This window comes from Oncorhynchus mykiss, chromosome 10 (genome assembly GCF_013265735.2).
Source record: "Oncorhynchus mykiss isolate Arlee chromosome 10, USDA_OmykA_1.1, whole genome shotgun sequence".
Classification (NCBI taxonomy): Eukaryota; Metazoa; Chordata; class Actinopteri; order Salmoniformes; family Salmonidae; genus Oncorhynchus; species Oncorhynchus mykiss.
Window position 1 is genome coordinate 11638226 of NC_048574.1, and position 27425 is coordinate 11665650.

The 27425-nt window shown below is 43.1% G+C and overlaps 1 protein-coding gene across 2 annotated transcripts in view; it reads left to right on the forward strand.

The window, feature by feature from the left end:
• The window catches only part of LOC110533346 (glutaredoxin domain-containing cysteine-rich protein 2), a 40620-nt gene extending 15000 nt beyond the window's left edge, over positions 1–25620 (forward strand). Inside the window, exons 2-4 of one of the 2 annotated variants that reach the window (XM_036989702.1) lie at positions 10860–11220; positions 24001–24240; positions 24884–25620. In XM_036989702.1, coding sequence (XP_036845597.1) covers positions 10867–11220; positions 24001–24240; positions 24884–25057 — 768 coding nt within the window. In that variant the 5' untranslated portion in view covers positions 10860–10866 and the 3' untranslated portion in view covers positions 25058–25620. Of the gene's footprint in view, positions 1–10859; positions 11221–24000; positions 24241–24880 lie in introns of both variants that reach the window. The other variant, XM_021617458.2, reaches the window with a different exon arrangement.
• Positions 25621–27425: the final 1805 nt, after the last annotated feature.

A 27425-nucleotide genomic window follows, 5' to 3' on the forward strand; every position in this document is an offset into this window, starting at 1 on the left:
CAAAAAATGTAGAACTAGGAATAGATATAGTCCTTGTTTCACTCCAGACCTGTACAAAAACATCCTGTGGCATTCTGCATTAGCATCGAATAGCCCCCGTGATATGCAACTTTTCAGGGAAGTTAGGAACAAATATACACAGGCAGTTAGGAAAGCTAAGGCTAGCTTTTTCAAACAGAAATTTGCATCCTGTAGTACTAATTCAAAAAAGTTCTGGGAAACTGTAAAGTCCATGGAGAATAAGAACACTTCTTCCCAGCTGCCCACTGCTCTGATGCTAGGAAACACTGTCACCACCGAATAAATCCACTATAATTGAGAATTTCAATAAGCATTTCTCTCCGGCTGGCCATGCTTTCCACCTGGCTACCCCCAGCCCGGTCAACTGCCCGGCACCCTCCACAGCAACCCAGCAAAGCCCCCACCATTTCTCCTTTACCCAAATCCAGATAGCTGATGTTCTGAAAGAGCTGCAAAATCTGGACCCCTACAAATCAGCAGTGCTAGACAATCTGGACCCTCTCTTTCTAAAATGATCTGCCAAAATTGTTGCAACCCCTATTATTAGCCTGTTCAACCTCTCTTTCGAATCGTCTGAGATTCCCAAAGATTGGAAAGCTGCCGCGGTCATCTCCCTCTTCAAAGGGGGTGACACTCTAGACCCAAACTGCTACAGACCTATGTCTATCCAACCTGTCTTTCTAACGTCTTCGAAAGCCAAGTTAACAAACAGATTACCGACCATTTTGAATCCCACCGTACCTTCTCCGCTATGCAATCTGGTTTCAGAGCTGGTCATTGGGGCACCTCAGCCACACTCAAGGTCCTAAACAACATCATAACCGCCATCGATAAGAGACATTACTGTGCAGCCGTATTCATCGACCTGGCCAAGGCTTTAGACTCTGTCAATAATCACATTCTTAATGGCAAACTCGACAGCCTTGGTTTCTCAAATGATTGCCTTGCCTGGTTTACCAACTACTTCTCTGATAGAGTTCAGTGTATCAAATCGGAGGGCCTGTTGTTCGGACTTCTGGCAGTCTCTATGGGGGTGCCACAGGGTTCAACCCTCGGGCCGACTCTCTTCTCTGTATACATCAATGATGTTGCTCTTGCTGCTGGTGATTCTCTGGTACACCTCTACGCAGACGACACCATTCTGTATCCCTCTGGCCCCTCATTGGACACTGTGTTAACTAACCTCCAGACGAGCTTCAATGCCATACAACTCCCCTTCCGTGGCCTCCAACTGCTCTTAAACGCAAATAAAACTAAATGCATGCTATTCAACCGATCACTGCCCGCACCTGCTCACCCGTCCAGCATCACAACTCTGGACGGCTCTTACTTAGAATACGTGGACAACTACAAATACCTAGGTGCCTGGTTAGACTGTAAACTCTCCTTCCAGACTCACATTAAGCATCTCCAATCCAAAATTAAATCTAGAATTGGCTTCCTTTATCAAAACAAAGCATCCTTCACTCATGCTGCCAAACATACCCTCGTAAAACTGACCATGCTACCGAATCTCGACATTGGTGATGTTATCTATAAAATAGCCTCCAACACTCTACTCAACAAACTGGATGCAGTCTATCACAGTGCAATCCGTTTTGTCACCAAAGCCCCAGACACTACCCACCATTGCGATCTGTACGCTCTCGTTGGTTGGCCCTCACTTCGTACTTGTCGCCAAACCCACTGGCAACAGTTATCTACAAGTCTTTGCTAGGTAAAACCCCGCCTTATCTCAGCTGACTGGTCACCATAGCAGCACCCACTCGTAGCACACGCGCCAGCAGGTATATCTCACTGGTCACCCCCAAAGCCAATTCCTCCTCACTAACTTTAAGCACCAGCTGTCAGAGCAGCTCACAGATCACTGCACCAGTACATAGCCCATCTGTAAACAGCCCGTCTATCTACCTACCTCATCCCCATACAGTATTTATATATTTATCTTGCTCCTTTGCACCCCAGCATCTCTACTTGCACATTCATCTTCTGCACATCTACCATTCCAGTTTTTAATTGTAATTACTTCGCCACCATGGCCTATTTTTTGCCTTAACTCCCTTATCTTACCTCATTTGCACTCACTGTATATAGACTTTTTGTTTTCTTTTGCTCTACTGTATTTTTGACTATGTTTTGTTTATTCCATGTATAACTCTGTGTTGTTGTATGTGTCAAATTGCTATGCTTTATCTTGGGCAGGTAGCAGTTGCAAATGAGAAATTGTTCTCAACTAGCCTACCTGGTTAAATAAAGGTGAAATAAAACAAAAATAAATAAATAGCTGTAATTGTCACGTTCTGACCTTTATTCTTTTGTTTTGTCTTTATTTAGTATGGTCAGGGCGTGAGTTGGGGTGGGCAGTCTATGTTAGTTTATCTATATTTTCTATTTCTGAGTTTGGCCTGATATGGTTCTCAATCAGAGGCAGCTGTCTATCGTTGTCCCTGATTGAGAACCATATTTAGGTAGCCTGTTTTCCATAGTGTTTTGTGGGTGGTTATTTTCAGTCTTTGTGTGTCTGCACCAGACAGAACTGTTTCGGTTTTCACTTTGTTGTTTTGTGTTTTTGAAGTGTTCAGTTGTTTATTAAAAAGATGAACATTAACCACGCTGCGCTTTGGTCCTCTCTTCCACCCAAGACAGCCATTACAGTAATCCATTACATTACCAGCAAAAATATTGTAATCAGATTACAGATACTTGAAAAATTAGATGATTACTTTGAGGATTACTTTTAAATTCATAAAGGATGTTTGTGAAAAAAAATATTTGACACTTCTCTGTTTTCTCAATGACATTCAAATCAGCATTGAAAAAAGGAGCTAGTTTAAGTTCGTTCCACCTGAGTGAGTCTGACCACAAGTCAAAGACCACCATGATGACACAAAACATGTTTGATGGATCACAGGAAAATATCACAAATAGGCTTTTGTAGGCCACAGTCCAAGCTATGTCTTCCAATGGTGCAATTGCTGTCAGCATTCAAAGATGATCCAACTTGAATAAATGCTTGGAGGTAAGGATGACAGCAGTGGTGTAGTCTTCGTCAAAATGGATTTAACTTATTATTGATATTTACATAGCGCATTGATGTGAATCACGCTACTGCTCTCTCATTTAGCTATTTGCGCCATACGGATTGTGTTTTTTTATTATTCTTTTTTTTACTTCCGGCGCTGACAGAGATGGCCGCCTCGCTTCGCGTTCCTAGGAAACTATGCACTATTTTGTTTTTTTACGTGTTATTTCTTACATTAGTACCCCAGGTCATCTTAGGTTTCATTACATACATTCGAGAAGAACTACTGAATATAAGAGCAGCGTCAACTCACCATCAGTACGACCAAGAATATGACTTTCGCGAAGCGGATCCTGTGTTCTGCCTTTCACCCAGGACAACGGAATGGATCCCAGCCGGCAACCCAAAAAAACAACTTCGTAAAAGAGGGAAACGTAGCGGTCTTCTGGTCAGACTCCGGAGACAGGCACATCGTGCACCACTCCCCAGTATACTTCTCGCCAATGTCCAGTCTCTTGACAACAAGGTTGATGAAATCCGAGCAAGGGTAGCATTCCAGAGGGACATCAGAGACTGTAACGTTCTTTGCTTCACGGAAACATGGCTCACTGGAGAGACGCTATCGGAGTCGGTGCAGCCAGCTGGTTTCTCCACGCATCGCGCCGACAGAAACAAACATCTTTCTGGTAAGAAGAGGGGCGGGGGCGTATGCCTTTTGGCTAACGAGACGTGGTGTGGTCTCAAAAGCATACAGGAACTCAAGTCCTTCTGTTCACCTGATTTAGAATTCCTCACAATCAAATGTCGACCGCATTATCTACCAAGGGAATTCTCTTTGATTATAATCACAGCCGTATATATTCCCCCCCAAGCAGACACATCGATGGCTCTGAACAAACTTTATTTGACTCTTTGCAAACTGGAATCCATACATCCTGAGGCTGCATTCATTGTAGCTGGGGATTTTAACAAGGCTAATCTGAAAACAAGACTCCCTAAATTGTATCAGCATCTCGATTGCGCAATCAGGGCTGGCAAAACCTTGGATCACTGCTATTCTAACTTCCGCGACGCATATAAGGCCCTGCCCCGCCCTCCTTTCGGAAAATCTGATCTACAGACAGAAACTAAAACAAGAAGCTCCCACGCTGAGGTCTGTTCAACGCTGGTCCGACCAATCTGATTCCACACTCCAAGACTGTTTCCGTCACGTGGACTGGGATATGTTTCGTATTGCGTCAGACAACAACATTGATGAATACGCTGATTCGGTGTGCGAGTTCATTAGAACGTGCGTTGAAGATGTCGTTCCCATAGCAACGATTAAAACATTCCCAAACCAGAAACCGTGGATTGATGGCAGCATTCGCGTGAAACTGAAAGCACGAACCACTGCTTTTAATCAGGGCAAGGTGACCGGAAACATGACCGAATACAAACAGTGTAGCTATTCCCTCCGCAAGGCAATCAAACAAGCTAAGCGTCAGTATAGAGACAAAGTAGAATCTCAATTCAAAGGCTCAGACACAAGAGGTATGTGAAAGGGTCTACAGTCAATCACAGATTACAAATAGAAAACCAGCCCCGTCACGGACCAGGATGTCTTGCTCCCAGGCAGACTAAATAACTGTTTTGCCTGCTTTGAGGACAATACAGTGCCACTGACATGGCCTGCAACCAAAACATGCGGCCTCTCCTTCACTGCAGCCGAGGTGAGGCTGCAGGCCCAGACGGCATCCCCAGCCGCGCCCTCAGAGCATGCGCAGACCAGCTGGCTGGTGTGTTTACGGACATATTCAATCAATCCCTATCCCAGTCTCCTGTTCCCACATGCTTCTGTTCCCAAGAAAGCTAAGGTAACTGAGCTAAACGACTACCGCCCCGTAGCACTCACTTCCGTCATCATGAAGTGCTTTGAGAGACTAGTCAAGGACCATATCACCTCCACCCTACCTGACACCCTACCTGACATCCTCAACACTGGGGCCCCACAAGGGTGCATTCTGAGCCCTCTCCTGTACTCCCTGTTCACCCACGACTGCGTGGCCACGCACGCCTCCAACTCAATCATCAAGTTTGCGGACGACACTACAGTGGTAGGCTTGATTACCAACAACGACGAGACGGCCTACAGGGAGGAGGTGAGGGCCCTCGGAGTGTGGTGTCAGGAAAATAACCTCACACTCAACGTCAACAAAACTAAGGAGATAATTGTGGACTTCAGGAAACAGCAGAGGGAACACCCCCCTATCCACATCGACGGAACAGTAGTGGAGAGGGTAGCAAGTTTTAAGTTCCTCGGCATACACATCACAGACAAACTGAATTGGTCCACCCACACAGACAGCATCGTGAAGAAGGCGCAGCAGCGCCTCTTCAACCTCAGGAGGCTGAAGAAATTTGGCTTGACACCAAAAGCACTCACAAACTTCTACAGATGCACAATCGAGAGCATCTGGCGGGCTGTATCACCGCCTGGTACGGCAACTGCTCCGCCCACAACCGTAAGGCTCTCCAGAGGGTAGTGAGGTCTGCACAACGCATCACCGGGGGCAAACTACCTGCCCTCCAGGACACCTACACCACCCGATGTTACAGGAAGGCCATAAAGATCATCAAGGACAACAACCACCCGAGCCACTGCCTGTTCACCCCGGTATCATCCAGAAGGCAAGGTCAGTACAGGTGCATCAAAGCTGGGACCGAGAGACTGAAAAACAGCTTCTATCTCAAGGCCATCAGACTGTTAAACAGCCACCACTAACATTGAGTGGCTGCTGCCAACACACTGACTCAACTCCAGCCACTTTAACAATGGGAATTGAAGTGAAATTATGTAAAATATATCATTAGCCACTTTAAACAATGCTACCTAATATAATGTTTACATACCCTACATTATTAATCTCATATGTATACGTATATACTGTACTCTATATCATCTACTGCATCTTTATGTAATACATGTATCACTAGCCACTTTAACTATCCCACTTTGTTTACATACTCATCTCATATGTATATACTGTACTCGATACCATCTACTGTATCTTGCCTATGCCGCTCTGTACCATCACTCTTTATCTTTATGTACATATTCTTTATCCCCTTACACTTGTGTGTATAAGACAGTAGTTTTGGAATTATTAGTTAGATTACTTGTTGGTTATTACTGCATTGTCAGAACTAGAAGCACAAGCATTTTGCTACACTCGCATTAACATCTGCTAACCATGTGTATGTGGCAAATAAAATTTGATTTTATTTGATTTACATACAAGTGCCTAAATAGTGAAAGCAATGCACAAACTCAGTTCCGAAACTTAACTACACCTGCTAATAGTGAAAACAATAAACATCAAAGATAATCAAGCCAAAATACACACTAGCTTAATCCCGCACAAATTAAGGCAGGCAACAGGTGCCCTATATACACACAGAAATAAACGCAATTGAAACCAGGTGTGAAAAGGAACACAGACAAAACAACCAGAAAAGGAAAAAGGGATCGGTGGTGGCTAGTAAACCTCTGAGCGACGCCCGAACAGGGAGAGGAGTTACCTTCGGTAGAAGTCGTGACATAATCGGAAACAATTGAACATATGCGGTGGTACTTAATGAATATGATGACAGTTCGGTTGTCATCTGAGACATTCTCATCAATGATAAGATGACATAAACTCTACAGTGGAAAGTCTACACGAGTTATCGGATTCACATGGAATTGTTGTTCAAAACAAATTATTCGTGACGAGATGAAATGTGATTTTAGCTTCTAAAATATGAGATTTGGGTCTTCATAAGATATGGCTCTGTTAAATCAGTGGCCCGCCCCTGTGAAGGGACATGGGCTATAAAACTTTTCAAACACGCCCTCCTCTCCCTTCCTATATAAGCCCTTGACGATAATATGACTTCCTGTTCCGATGATGTGAGGACGACGCTAAAAACTACAGAACGAAGCCAACATCCGTGTGAGCATGGTTGTGAATGGTATGAACTTTGAACTCTTATTCACTACAGAAGTGATACCTCCTAGCCGTTGAGTTAGCAACAGCAGATGCAACGAGGGTTAGGAAGGAACAGACAGAGTATCCCGTCTATCACCCAACAATGTTACTACAACGTATTGAACTGACAACCAGAGACATTCTTCAAAGGACTCGGTTTGGCAACACGGCCTTCCATCTACCACCAACCTACCGAAGCGCAGTTCAGAGTAAATATTTATTGCATTTTCCTTTTCCAAATGGGCGGTAATGTAGAATGCATCAGATACTGTATATACGATAGCACAGCTTCTCCCTGTGTCCCTCAGTCTTCCCGCTCTTTCACTCAAACCCAGCCCCTTTCCTTTGTGTAACAAGCTGTCATATCTGTTCCGCCCGCAAGGGACGTTTTCCTTTATGACGTCATTTGTAATCAAGTTATGATTTAATTATTTGTATGTGTGATTCTGTGTGATTAGTTAGGTATTTAGTAAATAAATAATTAAACCCAATTTTGTATTGCTGATTCAAATTGTTAGCCAGAGTTCTTGCAGATAACCAAGAATTTACAACTTTCAGATGAGAATGAGGATTGATATTGACTGCTATTGATGTAAAATATTACTAGGTCTTTAAAGGTTTATGCGGAAGATATATAATATTTTGTGGTGCCCGACTCTCTAGTTAATTACATTTACATGATTAGCTCATCAGGTGATATTAATTACGAATAAATTATTTTATAGAATAGCATGTCATATCACTTAATCCGGCATAGCCAAAGACACGACAATGGTTAAAACAACACTTGCTATATCATGGATGGTTAGTCCTTGCATCCATAGCTCTGTCTATTAATCTGAGAGTAGTTACATTTCTTCAGGCCCATCCCTCAGCTTTTTACCAAAACAGAGGCTGGGCAACCGTTTTGTTATTGTTTCATCAATGGATTTGCCCTTTAAACAGCTGCATAATATCAAGATATCAGTGTCACAAGCTAAAAGTTAAATAATAGGCCTATAGCAAATGTAGCATATGGCATTAATTTTTCACACGTAAATAGCACATTTCAGTAGTGCTCAAAGCATGGCATTCCATGAGCGCAGCATTTATTTTTCAGCTTGAATCAATGTGCCCAATCAGTCCTCCATGACAACAAAATCATAAACAACAGAGTAGGGCTGGCTAATAAGTCCTTAGTTTTGGGGTCATGCTTAGGTAAAACAATTTGGATAATCTATACTTCCATATTTCCAAGTCCTATTCTTGAAGATCAAGGGGTATAACATTTATTGGAATGACTGGAATTCTGATAGACTTTGGTTTTTAATGTAAATATATAATTGAATCATATATGTAGAAAGTGATGGGTTAGAAGAAGCCTACCTAACCTACCCATAAAGTAAAATTTTACATCCAGCTTTGTTAACTGCAATAAATATTGTTCAATTGGTAACATACATTTTTGTCTTCTTCCAATGTCTCTTAAGGGGAAAGTAATCGAAAAATAACGGAATGTAATCAGATTACGATACTGAGTTTGTGTAATCCAAAAGTACATTTAATGCATCACGTTTAGAGAGAGAGAGAGAGAGAGACACAGCTGCATAATTTTTCGGCAGGGACATACAGTTGAAATTGGAAGTTTACATACACTTAGGTTGGAGTCATTAAAACTCGTTTTTCAACCACGCCATACATTTCTTGTAAACAAACTATAGTTTTGACAAGTCGGTTAGGACATCTACTTTGTGCATGATACAAGTAATTTTTCCAACATTGGTTTACAGACAGATTATTTCACTTATAATTCACTTTCACAAATCCAGTGGGTCAGAAGTTTACATACACTAAGTTGACTGCCTTTAAACAGCTTGGAAAATTACAGAAAATGATGTAATGGCATTAGAAGCTTCTGATAGGCTATTTGACATAATTTGAGTCAATTGGAGGTGTACCTGTGGATGTATTTCAAGGCCTACCTTCAAACCTTCAAACTCAGTGCCTCTTTGCTTGACATCATGGGAAAATCAAAAGAAATCAGCCAAGACCTCAGAAAACAATTGTAGACCACCACAAGTCTGGTTCATCCTTGGGAGCAATTTCCAAACGCCTGAAGGTACATCGTTCATCTGTACAAACAATAGTACGCAAGTATAAACACCAATGGACCACACAGCCGTCATAGCGCTCAAGAAGGAGACGCGTTTTGTCTCCTAGAGATAAATGTACTTTGGTGCCAAAAGTGCAAAATAATCACAGAACAACAGCAAAGGACCTTGTGAAGATGCTGGAGGAAAGAGGTGCAAAAGTATCTATATCCTTTGTAAAATGAGTCCTATATCGACATAACCTGAAGGGCAGCTCAGCAAGGAAGAAGCCACTGCTCCAAAACCTCCTTAAAATAGCCACACTATGGTTTGCAACTGCACGTGGGGACAAAGATCGTACTTCTTGGAGGAATGTCCTCTGGTCTGATGAAACAAAAATAGAATTGTTTGGCCAGAATGACCATCGTTATGTTTGGAGGAAAAAGGGGGAGCTTGCAAGCAGAAGAACACCATCCCAACCGTGAAGCACGGGAGTGGCAGCATCATGTTGTGGGGGTGCTTTGCTGCAGGGGGTGCTTTGCTATAGCTTCTCCCAAATGGGTGACACCTACTCCCATTGCCTGCTGCACTGCTGCTTGGATTCGACACTGCTGCTTGGATTCACTGTGTGCCCTGGCCTGTCTCACCCTATCTGATACCCCAACCACACTCCCCCCTCTCTCCCGAGCTTTTGCTCGCCTCCACCACATACACACTGTTGGGGCGAGTGACTCTGAACTTACAATGGCTAGCTCCAAGTCGTTATACTCACTTTTCAGTATTTGGTATTCAAGAATGGTCCACCACCCAAAGAACATCCAACCAACTTGACACAACTGTGGAAAGTATTGTAGTCATCATGGGCCAGAAACCCTTTGAAAGGTTTTTACACCTTGCAGAGTCCCTGCCCCGATGAAATGAGGCTGTTCTTAGGGCAACTCAATATCAGGAAGTTGTTACTAATGTTTTATACATTCAGTGTATATTTATATTCTGGACTCTGACATTGCTCATTCTGATATTTCTTAATTTCTTTCTTTAAACTTTTTGGATTGGTGAATATTGTTTTGTATTATTACTGCACTGTTGGAACTAGAAACACAAGCCTTTCACTGCACCTGCGAAAACATCTGCAAATCTGTGTACACAACCAATAAACTTTGATTTGATTTGAAAAGTGGCTAAAATACGGGATTGTTCCAGGATGCAGCCACGAAAAAAAAGAAAAATGTTTTAAACCATGACTCAGCGGTTGGGGGTGTTTGTTAAATTTGGATAAGCTTTTATTTTAATATGTACCACTGTAGCAGTAGAAATGTCCTTTTAAACAAATAGGAGAATGGATAAATTAGAATTATTTAGGACCACCTCCCCAGTTATACTTGTTGCATTTAGGGGGATTCATGTCTCATTGAGGGGGCCTGAGAACTCCCTGGGCCCCCCGTAATTCACACTCTGCTCCATGCCTACAATTCTTGCTTTTAGCAACACTCCACTACTCCTGCAAACATGATTATTTGATGATACGGTCTCAGTTTCCCCATTATCCTTTAGTGAATACGATCTGACACTGAATAATTCAGCTGTGGTAGCTAAAGACAGACAGCAGGTAGAGGTAGGCTGATCTCAAGCAGTCCATTGAACACCCCGTATCGTATCAGCTCCTTGTTCAAGTAGGTACAGTATATAGGGTCGTTAGGGTCTCAGGTGGATTCTCAAAGTCACATCTCCCAGCAGGAGAACCATGGAGGAGCTCCAGAGGAAACTGGACAAGAGGTATGACAGCGATCAGCTGTATGACAGCAAACCCAGAAAGGTGAGGTTCAAGCTGGCCTCGTCGGTCAGCGGCAGGGTGCTGAAGCATGTGTACGAGGATGGCCAGGAGCTGGACAGCCCAGAGGAGAAATACCCCCACAGCTTCCACAGCCACAAGATGCCCAGACACCTGGAGATGGAGCAGCTCTGTGGCTTCCAGGACATGCAGGACCAGGGTCTGTACCCCCCTACCGGACTGATGGCCCAGAGGATCAACGTCTACAGGGGGGGTGCTAACTACAGACCCTCTGCCCACAATGATACACCAGAGGGAGTCCCCAATGTGAGTAGTTGTAGCTTGGTTGAAAAAACATGCTATGAAACTGTTGATTGGTAGCACAATACACAACCTTCACCACACCCCTATTTGCTTTCATTGCCTTTTGTAATGCATGGTTAATCATCTCAGATCAGTAATGTATTCTATCCTGGTGGGTGTCTGCTTGCCGATTAGAATTTAAGGGGCCGATTCAGACTTAGGAAATGCACTCCCTTTGTCACGTTCTATTTATTTATGTCTTTGTTTTAGTATGGTCAGGGCGTGAGTTGGGTGGGTTGTCTATGTTTGTTGTTCTATGTTGTGTTTTGAGTTTGGCATGTTATGGTTCTCAATCAGAGGCAGGTGTCGTTAGTTGTCTCTGATTGAGAATCATACTTAGGTAGCCTTTTTCCACCTGTGTTGCGTGGGTGTTTGTTTTCTGTCTCTGTGTCTTCACCAGACAGAACTGTTTTGTTTTCATTCGTTCGTTCTCCTTGTAATTTTGTTTTTGGTGTTCAATGTTAATAAATGATCAACATGGACACGTACCACGCTGCATATTGGTCCGATCCTTCATACTCCTCGTCGGAGGAAGACGAATATCCTTCACACCCTTCTCCTACTCACTTCTCAGTATTTGAGATTCAGACTTACAGGCTGACTACGTCGCGTGCGCAAGCGTTGCAAAATACATGTAGAAATCTATATTATTCAATTATTGCACACACACTGCTCACGCACACCAACGAGCGTCTGCGTTGGTAAGGGCTAAAATGGAGGTCAGTTCTATTTCTTGACGCAGATCTCGCTGCAAGTCCTGCCTCTCCCATCTCCTCATTGGTTTATAGAAGCAGGTACCCATGTGCCATCTCCTCATTGGTTATACCCACGTGGGTGACTGAAGACAAATGAGGTCAGTGGCGGTGATGCACCTAATTTATGAAAGTTGCCAATTGAAATATAAAGTCAAGAGAAGAAAAAGCCTGGAAGGAAGAGAAATGACTAGAAACGATTTTGTTGACCGTTTTATGTGTAGAGTAGAGGACCTTGTGCATTTCAGGTAAATAGGACAAATTAGCTAGCAAGTGCAAATTAATATTATTGGGTCAGAGTTTGTTTTGATATTTTAACCTGCGTGTCGTGATCACGTTTGTTGTGGGGAGACAAAATACATTTATGCACGATGGCGCACGCACGCAGCTGGTTTGGGTTCCGTGTTAGCTTATTCAGTTACGTAACGCACTCTGCAGGTGTGGCTGTCTTGCGAGCTCTGAATAAAATGTATTCAATCTCTGAAAACCCTCCCACTTGCTGGCCATTCAATACGCTTTCAGTACACTTATTTATCTTAAACCATCCATTTAAATACGGAGTACCTTTTAGTTATACATTTGGCGACAGACTAGAATATATCGAGAAAACGGTTTCAGAATATTAGGGATCAGAAAAAGAAAAGACATCTAAATATATGCATATTCTTCTCCATTTCAGCAACAATTGGTAGATAAACTATTAGATGATTTAGGTTTAGGAACGTATTTATTAATCATAAAAACAGGTTTGGAGAGTCTTTACACACAAAAGAACGAAAACGGTGATTTGATTCATTCAGAAAATTGCCACATTCAGTTCTTTAACCCATGGTAATGTTAAATGAGTGTACATAGAATTATAATAGGGAGAATAGTGTACACTAGTAGGTTATACCCTCGTCTATTGCCTGCACTAACCATGTAACTGTGGATGACAACTAAGTATTGAGCCATGCGTCGGGTTCAAACTGTTATGGCTTGGTCTTGCGCTCCAGTCCATAATGATTTAATTACCCTGCATTACTTCTTTTATATTATCAACTGTTACTAATGATCCTCAGCAACAACCACACGGCCGTGACAGCGTTTACAGAGGAAGCTAATGAAGGTTAACAAAACAATGTTTATAGCAACTGAAGGGAACAAACAGTACATTGGCAGTTTAATATGTGGTTATTAGGCCTAGTGATGGCTAATATTTAACATGATAGAAGTAAGAAACAGAGAAAGTCGGGGTAGCCTATAATTAAGACATTCAAGAGTGCCCATGCCTGCAAATTAAAAGGCTGTACAATTTTTATTCTGCATAATTGCAAAGCATTTCATTATAGCATATGAGCTGTTGGGCTATAGTTTATCAAATTGTGTTAAAATGAAGGACAAAACAATGTTTTTGTTGTATGCTGTTATTTACCAAGCTCAATGTGTGTACAATACTGTGGCAATACAGCAATCAAGTATCAGCTGATCAGATAACAGTCACATCTTCAGTGTTTCATTCTCTGCAGCCAGTCTTTACTTTAGTCTGTCCTGTGAAGTTCAGACTGAACAAAATACGAAAAGCATAAGATGTTTACTTTTATCACTATGTCATATTTCTCCAAATTACTTTTAATGAAAAGACTAAAAGACTAAGCAAGTATCACACAGTCCAATAAAAAGTTTATGATTGTACACTTACAAATGCCCTCGGAGTGTTGTCAAGTTGTCCGCTGAATAGCAAATGAATACACTTAAAGAGACAGTAAAACGTTGTAAACACGCAATTAGTATTTTATCACATAGGTATTAACCACTAAAACAGACATTTTTATTCAAGTCCGTCTATCAAATCAAAACGATTAAAATGTTATTAGTCGCATGCTTCGTAAACAACAGGTGTGGACTGACAGTGAAATGCTTACTTATAATGTAGAGAGAAATAATAGAAAAGTAAATCACATAATAATAAAAGTAGCAATAGATACACAATGAGTAACAATAACTAGGCTTTATACAAGTAGTCCTGAGTCAATGTGCAGGAAAACGAGCAGGGTTGGACTGGGACCAAAAAGCTGTTTTTTCTAACACACCGGACCATGCACTTTGAATTTCAACACAGTGTGTTCAATAAAGACAGGAAGATGCATCATTGTTTGTGTGTTATTAGTTTAAGCAGACTGTGTTTGTCTATTGTTGTGACCTAGATGAAGTTCAGATCAAATTTTATGACCAATTTATGCAGAAATCTAGGTAATTCCAAAGGGTTCACATACTTTCTCTTGCCACTGTTCCTCCTGGGGGACTCGGACAGTCGATGGTCCTAAAGTCATTTGGAGAGGTAAATTGAAGAGGTACATCATTATAAGCTCAGCATAACTACGATTTCTTGCTTTCTCGAATGGCAACCAAAGCTTAACATACCTTGACTATTGGGCTTCAAATAAAGTGTAGGGCGTCTGTGCTTCCAGTGGTCGAGCGTCCAACCTCTCCAACTGCTCCAACTGCTCGTTGACTTCCACCGAGGTTAACCCTAAGACGACAAAGATAAAAAATATCAGTGTTATGGAAACTCAAACTAGCTTCATGTTATTTTGTTATCAAATGCAAATAGTCTGAAATTGTTTCTATTTACTTTAACAGATGGTGACCCCAGCTAGAACAAAAGAGCAGCGAGGTTTCCTAGGTCTTGCCTTCCTGTCGTCCTTTCGCCCTTCTTCTAAACCAAGTAATTCGCCTGGATGTCGTAGCACTTGGTCCCCTTTTTTATTCTGCTCTGGTAGCTCTCCTTCTGTTTCTCCTGCGCTTTGTCCATGTTCAGTCTCACCTTGATTGATAACAGGAATAAATGCAATTATATTTCTATTTACAAATACATTACTTACATATCTCTTGCAGGGCCAGAAAATAAATTAACAGCGGACAATCATTTTTACCTGGTCAAAAACCTCCACATCCTTCTCAGTCTGTGTCCGAAGGTGGTCATCGAAGGCGTTCTGATCTGGTTCTACAACTTCCACCACATCAGGTGGGGTTTCAGTGATCTGAAAGTATGTTTTACAAAAATAGCAATAGACAAACAACAACACTAAGTCTCATCACAAATTGGAAAGACTACAGTAAATACCATAACTGTACATACAATTGTATTGTTACCTCAGTCAACAGCTGCGGCTTGCGTCCAGACTCGTTGGCGGGCTGGATGCTGTTGTTGTGTGCAAAGAGAATTACCTTCAGGTTGTTCGCCCACCCTTCCTGGTACCAATCAAGGTACTTGCCCATGGCAGTCTTGAGGGTCTGGTTGGTCCATTCACCAAACCTGGAGGAGAGGGTAGGAAAGGGATATCAATTAACAATGTAAGATATTGAAATATGTCAGATTCTGGTTTTCCATACAATGGAAAAACAAAAAACGAATTGTAAATAATAAATCAAACAAACCATTGTTGACAGAATATAACCTATAACATCCGTACCTGACCTCAGGAGAACCGTGGGTGTTGAAGATGTCTATCATTGCCTTGGAGGTGGCCTCGCCAGTCTCGTACTTGATGGGTATCATACAAAACAACTAAACAAATATATATTTTTGGTTCCAAGCACCCTTTTTAATGGGTTACAGAAGGGAATTTAGAGTTAAGCACGTACTCTTCCTTTACTAACCTTAATGGGTATTGCCTTCACCCACTTGGTAAAGCAATCGGTCACCGTCAGTCACCAGCTGTTGATATTCCTGGATTTCGTGAAGGGACCGATGAGGTCCACCCATAACATTTGAAGTGTTAGAGAGAAGATTACTTTATTCTTATCCGTATATATATATGTGTCCTACAGAATGCAGATTTTCATATTTGTAAGCATACTGACACACACACACGTGCTATAATATTGAACTCTGCTGTGGTCAAGTAAAGCAACCATTACAAAACAACATATCAGGGCAAAATTTGAATTGGGACACATACCGATCATGTGCCATGGTGAAACAACTTTGATGGGATTCAACTCCGGCGCCACAGTCTTCACACTCTCAAACTTCTGGCAGGTTAGACAGGGTACTGACCTTTAAGAACAAAGTGACAAATTGAAACATTGTGTATTCTCTGATATGACATTCATTGAAATCATAATAAATTCAGATATAATAGAATGTGATTGATAAACAAAAGGCTATTTCATTTGCCCAGCTGTCCACCTCCTTGACAATTCCCCGTCAGAAGAATTTGGCATTCATGCGCTTCACAGGCTTCCCGGGTGGGGCAGTGGTCTAAGGCACAGCATTGCAGCGCTAGCTGTGCCTCCAGAGATTCTGGGTTCAAGCCCAGGCTTTGTCGCAGCCGGCCGTGACAGAGAGGCCCATGGGGCGGCACACAATTGGCCCAGCGTCGTCTGGGTTAGGAAGGGTTTGGTCGGCAGGGATATCCTTGTCTCATCGCGCACTAGCGACTCCTGTGGCAGGCTAGTGCACGCTGACCAGGTTACCAGGTGTACGGTGTTTCGTCCAACACATTGGTGCGGCTGGCTTCCGGGTTGGATGTGCATTGTGTCAAGAAGCAGTGTGGCTTGGTTGGGTTGTGTTTCGGAGGACGCATGGCTCTCGACCTTCGCCTCTCCCAAGTCAGCACGGGAGTTGTAGCGATGAGACAAGACAGTAACAATATTGGGGAGAAAAAGGGGCTAATTATTATTTATTTTTTATTTAAAAAATCTTCTTCACTCCGACATGGCCAGCATGCATCTCTATCAGCACGACCTTCCCCCGTAGGTACATATGATTGCCTAAAAGTTGGAAGAGAAGAGTTGTTGAAATACTCAAGTCTAAGTACATTTCCACTGCTCTCTTTCTCTCTCTGTTTCTTTCTCTCCATCTCTCTCTCGGTCTTTCAGTCTTTTCCAACCTCTCTCTCCCTCTCATCCTTTCTTTCTTACTTTCCCCCCCCCCTCTCTCTTTGTCTGTCTAGCAAAGACACCTAGTTAAGGGCATTTGGAATTACCAAAATTGCTTACACCTATCCATTTGATTGATCAGGTTAAATTTATAGCTAAACACCTCAATATGACAGATGTCTAACTATATCAGTGGAGTCTGCTAACTTATTAATCCCATTGTGATGCAGAGAGGACTATTTGGCATGACAGGCCCCCATTATTAGCCAGATCAGAATCATTTTGTGCAAAAAGAACTAGCTTAGACAAGCCCACTAGGCAAAACATTTACCAGCCTATCTGTCATTTGCCCGAAATGCCAGATGGCCAGTCAGATATCTAACAATTTCACTACAATACACACAATACACACAGATCTAAAGTAAAGGAATGGTATTAAGAATATATACATATTTGGATGAGCAATGTCGGAGAGGCACAGACTTAAATACAGTAGAATAGAATAGAATACAGTATATACATAAGAGATGAGTAATGCAAAATATGTAAACATTACTAAAGTGACTAGTGTTCCATTATTAAACTGGCCAGTGATTTCAACTCCTCTAAGGTGCTAGTGGTGGCTATTTTATAGTCCGATGGCCTTGAGATAAAAGCTGAGCTTGGAGGGTACTATGGTGTTGAATGCTGAGCTATAGTCAATGAACAGCATTCTTACATAGGTATTCCTCTTGTCCAGATGGGATAGGGCAGTCTCTCAAAGCACTTCATAATGACAGAAGTGAGCGCTACAGTCATTTAGTTCAGTTACTTTTGCTTTCTTGGGTACAGGAACAATGGTGGACATCTTGTAGCTTGTGGGGACAGCAGACTGGGAGAGGGAGGGATTGAATATGTCCATAAACACTCCATCCAGCTGGTCCGCGCATGCTCTGAGGATGAGGCTAGGGATGCTGTCTGGGTCGGCAGCCTTGCCACGGAGAAGGAGAACCCACAGTCCTTGGTAGCTTGCAGCGTCAGTGGCACTGTGTTATGCTCAAAGTGGGCAAAAAAAGGTGTATATCTTATCCGGAGGCAAGACATAAGTGTCCTCAGCGTGGCTGGTTTTCCATTTGTAGTCCATGATTGTCTGTAGACCCTGCTGCATACATCTGGTGTCTGAGCTGTTGAATTGCGACTCAAATTTGTCTCTGTACTGACATTTTGCCTGTTTGATTGCCTTACGGAGGGAATAACTACAGTGTTTGTATTCGGCCATATTCCCAGTCACCTTTCCATGGTTAAATCAAATCAAATGTATTTATATAGGCCTTCTTACATCAGCTGATATATCAAAGTGCTGTACAGAAACCCAGCCTAAAACCCCAAACAGCAAGCATTGCAGGTGTAGAAGCACGGTGGCTAGGAAAAACTCCCTAGAAAGGCCAAAACCTAGGAAGAAACCTAGAGAGGAACCAGGCTATGAAGAGTGGCCAGTCCTCTTCTGGCTGTGCCGGGTGGAGATTATAACAGAACATGGCCAAGATGTTCAAATGTTCATAAATGACCAGCATGGTCAAATAATAATAATCACAGTAGTTGTCGAGGGTGCAACAAGTCAGCACCTCAGGAGTAAATGTCAGTTGGCTTTTAATAGCCGATCGTTGAGAGTATCTCTACCGCTCCTGCCATCTCTAGAGAGTTGAAAACAGCAGGTTTGGGACAAGTAGCATGTCCGGTGAACAGGTCAGGGTTCCATAGCCGCAGGCAGAACAGTTGAAACTGGAGCAGCAGCAAGGCCAGGTGGACTGGGGACAGCAAGGAGTAATCATGCCAGGTAGTCCTGAGGCACGGACCTAGGGCTCAGGTCCTCCTCCGAGAGAGAAATAAAGAATTAGAGAAAGCATACTTAAATTCACACAGGACACCGGGTAAGACAGGAGAAATACTCCAGATATACCAGACTGACCCTAGCCCCCCGACACATAATCTACTGCAGCATAAATACTGGAGGCTGAGACAAGAGGGGTCAGGAGACACTGTGGCCCCATTCGATGATACCCCCGGACAGGGCCAAACAGGAAGGATATAACCCCATCCACTTTGCCAAAGCTCAGCCCCCACACCGCTAGAAGGATATCTTCAACCACCAACGTACCATCCTGAGACAAGGCTGAGTATAGCCCACAAAGATCTCCGCCACGGCACAACCCAACGGGGGGTGCCAACCGAGACACGAAGACCAAGTCAGCGACTCAACCCACTCAAGTGACGCACCCCTCCTAGGGACAGCATGGAAGAGCACCAGTAAGCCAGTTACTCAGACCCTGTAATAGGGTTAGAGGCAGAGAATCCCAGTGGAGAGAGGGGAACCGGCCAGGCAGAGACAGCAAGGGCGGTTCGTTGCTCCAGAGCCTTTCCGTTCACCTTCACTCTCCTGGGCCAGACTACACTCAATCACATGACCTACTGAAGAGATGAGTCTTCAGTAAAGACTTAAATGTTGAGAATGAGTGCGTCTCTCCCATGGGTAGGCAGACCATTCCATAAAAGTGGAGCTCTATAGGAGAAAGCCCTGCCTACAGCTATTTGCTTAGAAATTCTAGGGACAATTAGGAGGCCTGCGTCTTGTGACCATAGTGTACGTGTAGGTATGTACAGCAGGACCAAATCGGAAAGATAGGTAGGAGCAAGCCCATGTCATGCTTTGTAGGTTAGCAGTAAAACCTTGAAATCAGCCCTAGCCTTAATAGGAAGCCAGTGTAGAGAAGCTAGCACTGGAGTAATATAATTTTAAAAAATTGGTTCTAGTCAGGATTCTACAGCCGTATTTAGCACTAACTGAAGTTTATTTACTGCTTTATCCGGGTAGCCGAAAAGTAGAGCATTGCAGTAGTCTAACCTAGAAGTAACAAAAGCATGGATTAATTTTTCTGCATCATTTTTGGACAGAAAGTTTCTGATTTTTGCAATGTTACGTAGATGGAAAAAAGCTGCCTTGAATCAGTCTTGATATGTTCATCAAAAGAGAGATCAGGGTCCAGAGTAACGCCGAGGTCCTTCACAGTTTTATTTGAGACGACTGTACAACCATCAAGATTAATTGTCAGATTCAACAGAAGATCTCTTTGTGTCTTGGGACCTAGAACAAGCATCTCTGTTTTGTCCGAGTTTAAAAGTAGAACGTTTGCAGCCATCCACTTCCTTATGTCTGAAACACAGGCTTCTAGCGAGGGCAATTTTGGGGCTTCACCATGTTTCATTGAAATGTACAGCTGTGTGTCATCTGCATAGCAGTGAAAGTTATCATTATGTTTTCGAATGACATCCCCAAGAGGAAAAATATATAGTGAAAACAATCGTGGTCCTAAAACGGAACCTTGAGGAACACCGAAATTTACAGTTGATTTGTCAGAGGACAAACCATTCACAGAGACAAATTGATATCTTTCCAACAGATAAGATCTAAACCAGGCCAGAACATGTCCGTATTGACCAATTTGGGTTTCCAATCTCTCCAAAAGAATGTGGTGATCGATGTTGTCAAAAGCAGCACTAAGGTCGAGAAGCATGAGGACAGATGCAGAGCCTCGGTCTGACGCCATTAAAAGGTAATTTACCACCTTCACAAGTGCAGCCTCAGTGCTATGATGGTGTCTAAAACCAGACTGAAGCATTTTGTTTACATTGTTTGTCCTCAGGAAGGCAGTGAGATGCTGCGCAACAGCTTTTTCAAAAACTTTAGAGAGGAATGGAAGATTAGACCATATAGGCCAATAGTTTTTTATATTTTCTGGGTCAAGGTTTGGCTTTTTCAAGAGAGGCTTTATTACTGCCACTTTTAGTGAGTTTGGGACACATCCGGTGGATAGAGAGCCGTTTATTATGTTCAACATAGGAGGGCCAAGCACAGGAAGCAGCTCGTTAAGTAGTTTAGTTGGGTCCAGTATGCAGTTTGAAGGTTTAGAGGCCATGATTATTTTCATCATTGTGTCAAGAAATATAGTACTCAAACACTTGGGTGTCTCTCTTGATCCTAGGTCCTGGCAGAGTTGTGCAGACTCAGGACAACTGAGCTTTGTAGGAATACGCAGATTTAAAGCGGAGTCCGTAATTTGCTTTCTAATGATCATGATCTTTTCCTCAAAGAAGTTCATGAATTTATTACTGCTGAAGTGAAAGCCATCCTCTCTTGGGGAATGCTACTTTTTAGTTAGCTTTGCGACAGTATCAAAAATACATTTTGGATTGTTCTTATTTTCCTCAATTAAGTTGGAAAAATAGGATGTTCGAGCAGCAGTGAGGGTTCTTCGATAGTGCCGTGCAGTGTCTTTCCAAGCTAGTCGGAAGACTTCCAGTTTGGTGTGGCACCATTTCCGTTCCAATTTTCTGGAAGCTTGCATCAGAGCTCGGGTATTTTCTGTATACCAGGGAGCTAGTTTCTTATGACAAATGTTTTTAGTTTTTAGGGGTGCAACTGTCTCTAGGGTATTGTGCAAGGTTAAATTGAGTTCCTCAGTTAGGTGGTTAACTGATTTTTGTCCTCTGACGTCCTTGGGTAGGCAGAGGGAGTCTGGAAGGGCATCAAGGAATCTTTGGGTTGTCTGAGAATTTATAGCACAACTTTTGATGCTCCTTGGTTGGGGTCTGAGCAGATTATTTGTTGCGATTGCAAACGTAATAAAATGGTGGTCCGATAGCCCAGGGTTATGAGGAAAAAGATTAAGATCCACAACATTTATTCCATGGGACAAAACTAGGTCCAGAGTATGACTGTGACAGTGAGTAGGTCCAGAGACATGTTGGACAAAACCCACTGAGTCGATGATAGCTCCGAAAGCCTTTTGGAGTGGGTCTATGGACTTTTCCATGTGAATATTAAAGTCACCAAAAATGAGAATATTATCTGCTATGACTACAAGGTCCGATAGGAACTCAGGGATCTCAGTGAGGAACGCTGTATATGGCCCAGGAGGCCTGTAAACAGTAGCTATAAAAAGTGATTGGGTAGGCTACATAGATTTCATGACTAGAAGCTCAAGAGATGAAAACGTTTAGTTTTGCCCAAACCTAGTTCGAGGCACAGACAAGGTCTCAAGGTCGAATACATAAAATAACAAAATACTGCAAAGTTGCTTAGGAGCTAGAAGCACGGCTGCCCTATCTGTCTGCGCCATATTTTAATTCTATGACTTAGAAGGCTGGAGTCTTTAACAGTTTTTTGGCCTTCCTCTGACACCGCCTGGTTTTAAGGTCCTGGATGGCAGGGAGCTTGACTCCAGTGATGTACTGCGCCGTATGCATTACCCTCTGTAGCGCCGTGCAGTCGAATGCCAAGCAGTTGCCATACCAAGCAGTGATGCAGCAAGTCACGATGCTCTCAATGGTGCAGCTCTAAAACTTTTGGAGGATCTGAGGGCCTATGCCAAATATTTTTTGTCTCCTGAGTTTGAAGAGGCATTGTTGTGCCCTCTTCACAACTGTGTTGGTGTGTTTGGACCATGATAGAGCAGTGATGTGGACACCAAGGAACTTGAAGCGCTCAACCTGCTCCACTACAGCCCCATTGATGAGAATGGTGGCGTGCTCGGGTCCTCCTTTTCCTGTAGTCCACAATCAGCTCCTTTGTCTTGCTGACGTTGAGGGAGAGGTTGTTTTCCTGGCACTACACAGCCAGGTCTCTGGCCTCTTCCCTATAGGCTATCTCATCGTCGTCACTGATCAGTCCTACCACCATTGTGTCGTTGACAAACTTAATGATGGTATTGGAGTCGTGCGCGGCCACACAATCGTGGGTGATTGTGGGTGAACAGGGAGTACTTGAGGGGACTAGTCCCCGTATTGACGGTCAGCGTGGAAGATCTGTTGTTGTTTACCCTCACCACCTGGGGGCGTCCCGTCAGGAAGTTCAGGATCCAGTTGCAGAGGGAGGTGTTAAGTCCCAGGGTCCTTAACTTAGTGATGAACTTGGAGGGAACTATTGTGTTGAATGCTGAGTTGTAGTCAATGACCAGCATTCTCATGTAGCTGTTTCTTTTATCCAAGTGGGAAATGGTAGTGTGGAGTGCAATAGAGATTGCATCATCTGTCGGTGTGTTGGGGCAGTATACAAATGGGAGTGGGTCCAGGGTGTCTGGGATGATGGTGTTGATGTGAGCCAAGACCAGCCTTTCAAAACATTTCATGGCTACAGATGTGATTGCTAAGAGGCAATAGTCATTTAGGCAGGTTACCTTGGAGTTCTTGGGCACAGGGACTATGGTGGTCTGCTTGAAACATGTTTGTATTACAGACTGGATTGAAAATATTAGTGAAGACTCTTTCCAGCTGGTCAGTGGGTGCTCTGAGTACTCGTCCTGGTAATCCATCTGGCCCTACGGCCTTGTGATTGTTAGCTTGTTTAAAGGTCTTGCTCACATTGACTGATCACACATCGTGATCACACAGTCTTACGCATGGTTCAGTGTTGCTTGCCACGATGTGAGCATAGAAGGCATTTAGTCTGGTGTGCTCATGTAACTGGGCATCTTGTTAGAAGCATTCAATGAGCATCAGAGCCTATGTAGTATGATTCGATTTTAGTCCTGTATTGACGCTCTGCTTGTTTGATGGTTCGTCAGAGAGCGTTGCGGGACTTCTTATAAGCGTTCAGGTTAGTGTCCCACTCCCACTCCAGTTCTAGCCTTTAGCTCAGTGTGGATGTTGCCTTTAATCCATGGCTTCTGGTTGGGATAAGTACGTACGGTCACTGTTGGGACGTCGTTGTCGATGAACTTATTAATGAAGCCAGTGACTGATGTGGTAAACTCCTCAATGCCGTCGGATGAGTCTCTGAACATATTCCAGTCTGTGCTACTGAAACAGTCCTGTTGCTTAGCATCCACTTCATCGGACCACTTCCATATTGGGCATGTCACTGGTACTTCCTGTATGAGTTTTAGCTTGTAAGCAGGAATCCGGAGGATAGAATTATTGTCAGATTTGCCAAATGGAGGATGAGAGAGAGCGTTGTGTGCGTTTCTATGTGTGGAATCACCGGCCATTAGGAGCGACGCCTCTGTTGTTAACAAAGAGACACACATCAACTACTTTGTACTAAGTAATGCTCATCAAAGACCATGACCATGCTTTTTTGTTTGCCCTCTAGTCTTCAGTATTGGACTTCGGAAAGATAATAATCTACACCAGCAATCTGCGGATCATCCGGGCCCCTCGGAGGGAAGAAGGGACGGGGCGCCATCCTCAGACCCCGGGGAGAGTGGACGAGTACTCACAGGGGCGTAACAGAGGGGGTAAGCGGAGGCCGAAAGCCCTCTGTGCTCATGGGGAGGAGCAGAGCACACATCCACAGGACGGGGAGGAGCAGAGCACCCATCGACCGGACGGGGTAAAAAGGCCTGACCAGAACACCTTGCACCATGTTAATGTGCTTCAGCAATGCTATCCCCTTCTCTGTCTCTCTCTAACCACATCTCTGCCTACCGACTGCACAGATAGTGATGACTACTCAGTTTCTCTGCTGCCATTTATGAGCCGGAATACTCTCAGTAATTCCCCATGGTCGCTTCTTCAACTGATTGCCAGTTGCACTCTCTCCTTCTTTCTCCCCCCCCCCTCACCCCCCTCTCTCCCCCCTCTCGCTCTCCGTCTCTCTCCCCCTTCCCCCTCTCACTCTCCCCCTCGCTCCCCCCCTCCCCCCTCTCTCCCTCTCCCTCTTGCTCTCCCCCTCGCTCCTCCATTCTCTCTCTCCCTCTCTTTCGGTCTTTCCATTCCTAACTCATCTCTCTTTCTCTCACTGGGTTTCTCATTTCCTCTGCCTCTCCATATTTTCTAATATTTCATTTTTTCTCTCTCTCTTTGTTGCCTTTTTAACATTCTCTGTTTGGACCCAGGTCATCTTTTTTTGACTTGTACTTTTCTACCATTTTGTTTGATTCATTAGTAATGATATGTCAAATGAGTTGACATGGGTGGCAGTGTTTCTCTGGGTTGTTAGTGACACTGTGTGTATGTGTGTGTGCCTCCAGCAGGATGCAGTGTCTGGCTGCCAGCATTGTGGAGGTTCGGGCTGTGCCCCCTGCTCTCTATGCCATGGCAGCAAGCTGTCAATGCTGGCCAACCGCTTCAATGAGTCTATCAGTGTGCTGCGATGCCAGGCCTGCTACCCCGATGGACTGGAGAGGTGCCAGTCCTGTACCAAATAACACCAACCACTGGCTGTGTGTGAGCCCATTGTCTCTCCCGATGTAATAGCACTGTAATATAAAATGGTTATGATGGTTATGGGAGCACTGCATATGTTTTTGTAAGGAATCAGAATCCAATTGTTGGAAGGGAAGGAGGCTACCAAACGTGCAGCTGGCTGAACCATAGAGAACAAAGACACATGATAAGACAACAAAATCACTCTGTTGGTGGTAGGTGGTGCAACTGAGTCTCTGCAAAGATAACATGAACTACCAACTGGTTTCATGATGACTTATCATTTTAATTAAAATAATGTAAAATCATTGCATTTTATCCACAAGGGAAGCTGTCCTATCATCCCCACATTCACGAGAGAGAAAACCACTTTTATCTCCCATGTTAGGCCTATATATAAGGCTAATTGATGCTTTCATTTGGAGAGAGGGGAAGACTTTCAATAAATTATGGAGAGGCTTTTGGGCAGCTCTGGAGGTAGAAAGAAATGAATTAGTGTTTTATCTTCCTAATGCTGAGGTAATTGCTTCCAGAGTTGTCTTTGTGAGAATGAATAAAATGGACACATGCCTTATTTTCATTGGCTCTTCTTATTAGTCAATGAAGGAATCTACTTATACTCATAGAAACATAATTAATAGAATGGGTGTCCACTCAAATTGCCAGGGTTAAAGGTTCCAAGCCTGTTCTATTTATTCTATTTCTATGCTTATAACCCCAAATGTATAGCCTTCTGTTTTTACTAGTATAAAATGGAGAAACATGATGAGTGATTCAGCAAATATCCCTGAGAGAAGTTAGCATATATACAGTTGTTGCTGTGGCTTTCTTTTGGCTTTATCTCAGCTGAACACACACTTAACCATAGTCACAAAAATGCTTTCTTTCCTCTCTTTTTCCAAAGAGCTGGTCTCGTTCGTTCTCTCTCATCTCCTGTGTGGGGTGGGGGATAGTACTGCATCAAAGCTTTGAGTTGCTGCTTCTTACATGGATCCATCCTGCGGCATGGAGTGCTAGCTTCAATAATCCTGCGAGGTTCAACCCTCAGCCTTTAATTTCAGAACAGGAATACTGGCAGTTGGAAATCTCTCATCAGATGGTAGATCGCTTGGGTTCATGTGCTGTGTGCATTCGTGAACTGTGCTGCTCATTTCACATTCCAAGTTATTCCAGTTCATTTGAACGTTCATGAATAATTTCCAGTCATTATAGGGAGTTTTTTCTCTCCAAATGTAGTCTGTTTATAACCCAACATCGGAAGATGTCTTTATGCTCTATTTGTGAGGGTTTCCTTCTGTTCTCAATTGGCTAAACCCTGTGTATGCAACATCTTCCTTATTCACACATATAAAAGTGTGAAGTGGGTAAATATTCACAAGTTTACAGCCTCCCTTATCACTGGTGATAATCAGATAGCTTATGCACGTGTGAAGCAAAGTTTCAAATGACCCATGTAAAGATGGCTTGTCATTAAAAAGACTTCAGAATGTACTGAAAATGTAAACATGGCTGTGTTTGTGCTGGAATGTAGCCAAAGAGACTCCGCTCAGACTAGTTTCTTGGAGAAAAAAAAATTGGCCCTTATGTTTCTTATGATAGTCCTCTGAGGCCTTGTTTGTTGTTTGCTGTACACACAACTTTGACCTTTTGGCTTGCGGCCGTTTTCATCCAGCAGATATAGCGCTCATTAGATTGACCTCTGTCTTGGTGGTCCTCCTTTCATTTTGTCCACAGTGGTCTTCTGAGGATCCCAGCGAATCAGAGCAATTGAAAATAACAGTCAGTAATTCAAAACTGATAGCAATACGAACCACAGCACACCCTTAACTATTTGTTGTTACATTAGACCGACATGGTGTTAAGTTTGTTGTTACAAGGTACATGATGATGTGGTAACATGATGTTGTTACATGACATGTGATACCGTAATAGGCTACGCAGCCCTTGAGCTTGTAGGCCTACTGTTTGAGGAAGCTGAGAATAAGAAAAGATCTATCAGTATACAACTGAATATATTTATCTTAATGATTTCCTCATAACCACTTTTTGGGTGACATAACCTCTGTGTTATCCAGAGTATAATCCACCTAGTATTGTGGAATGCAAATGGCTACACACATACACTGTACATTATCCAAGCAGTTGAGAAAGGTACTCTGAACATCTCAAGGATTCAAACTAGTCACATTTTCCCCTGAAATGGTCAAATCTGGAGGATAAATGTTGATCATAAATGTCTGAAGCAACTGTAAATTACTGTAAATCCACTCCATCTTGAATTGCAAAAAGGGACTGTACAGAAACCCGTGCCTGTCAGACTTGGCTTCTGCTTTGAAGAAGTGGATTTTCAAACATCTAACTTTGTCTAGT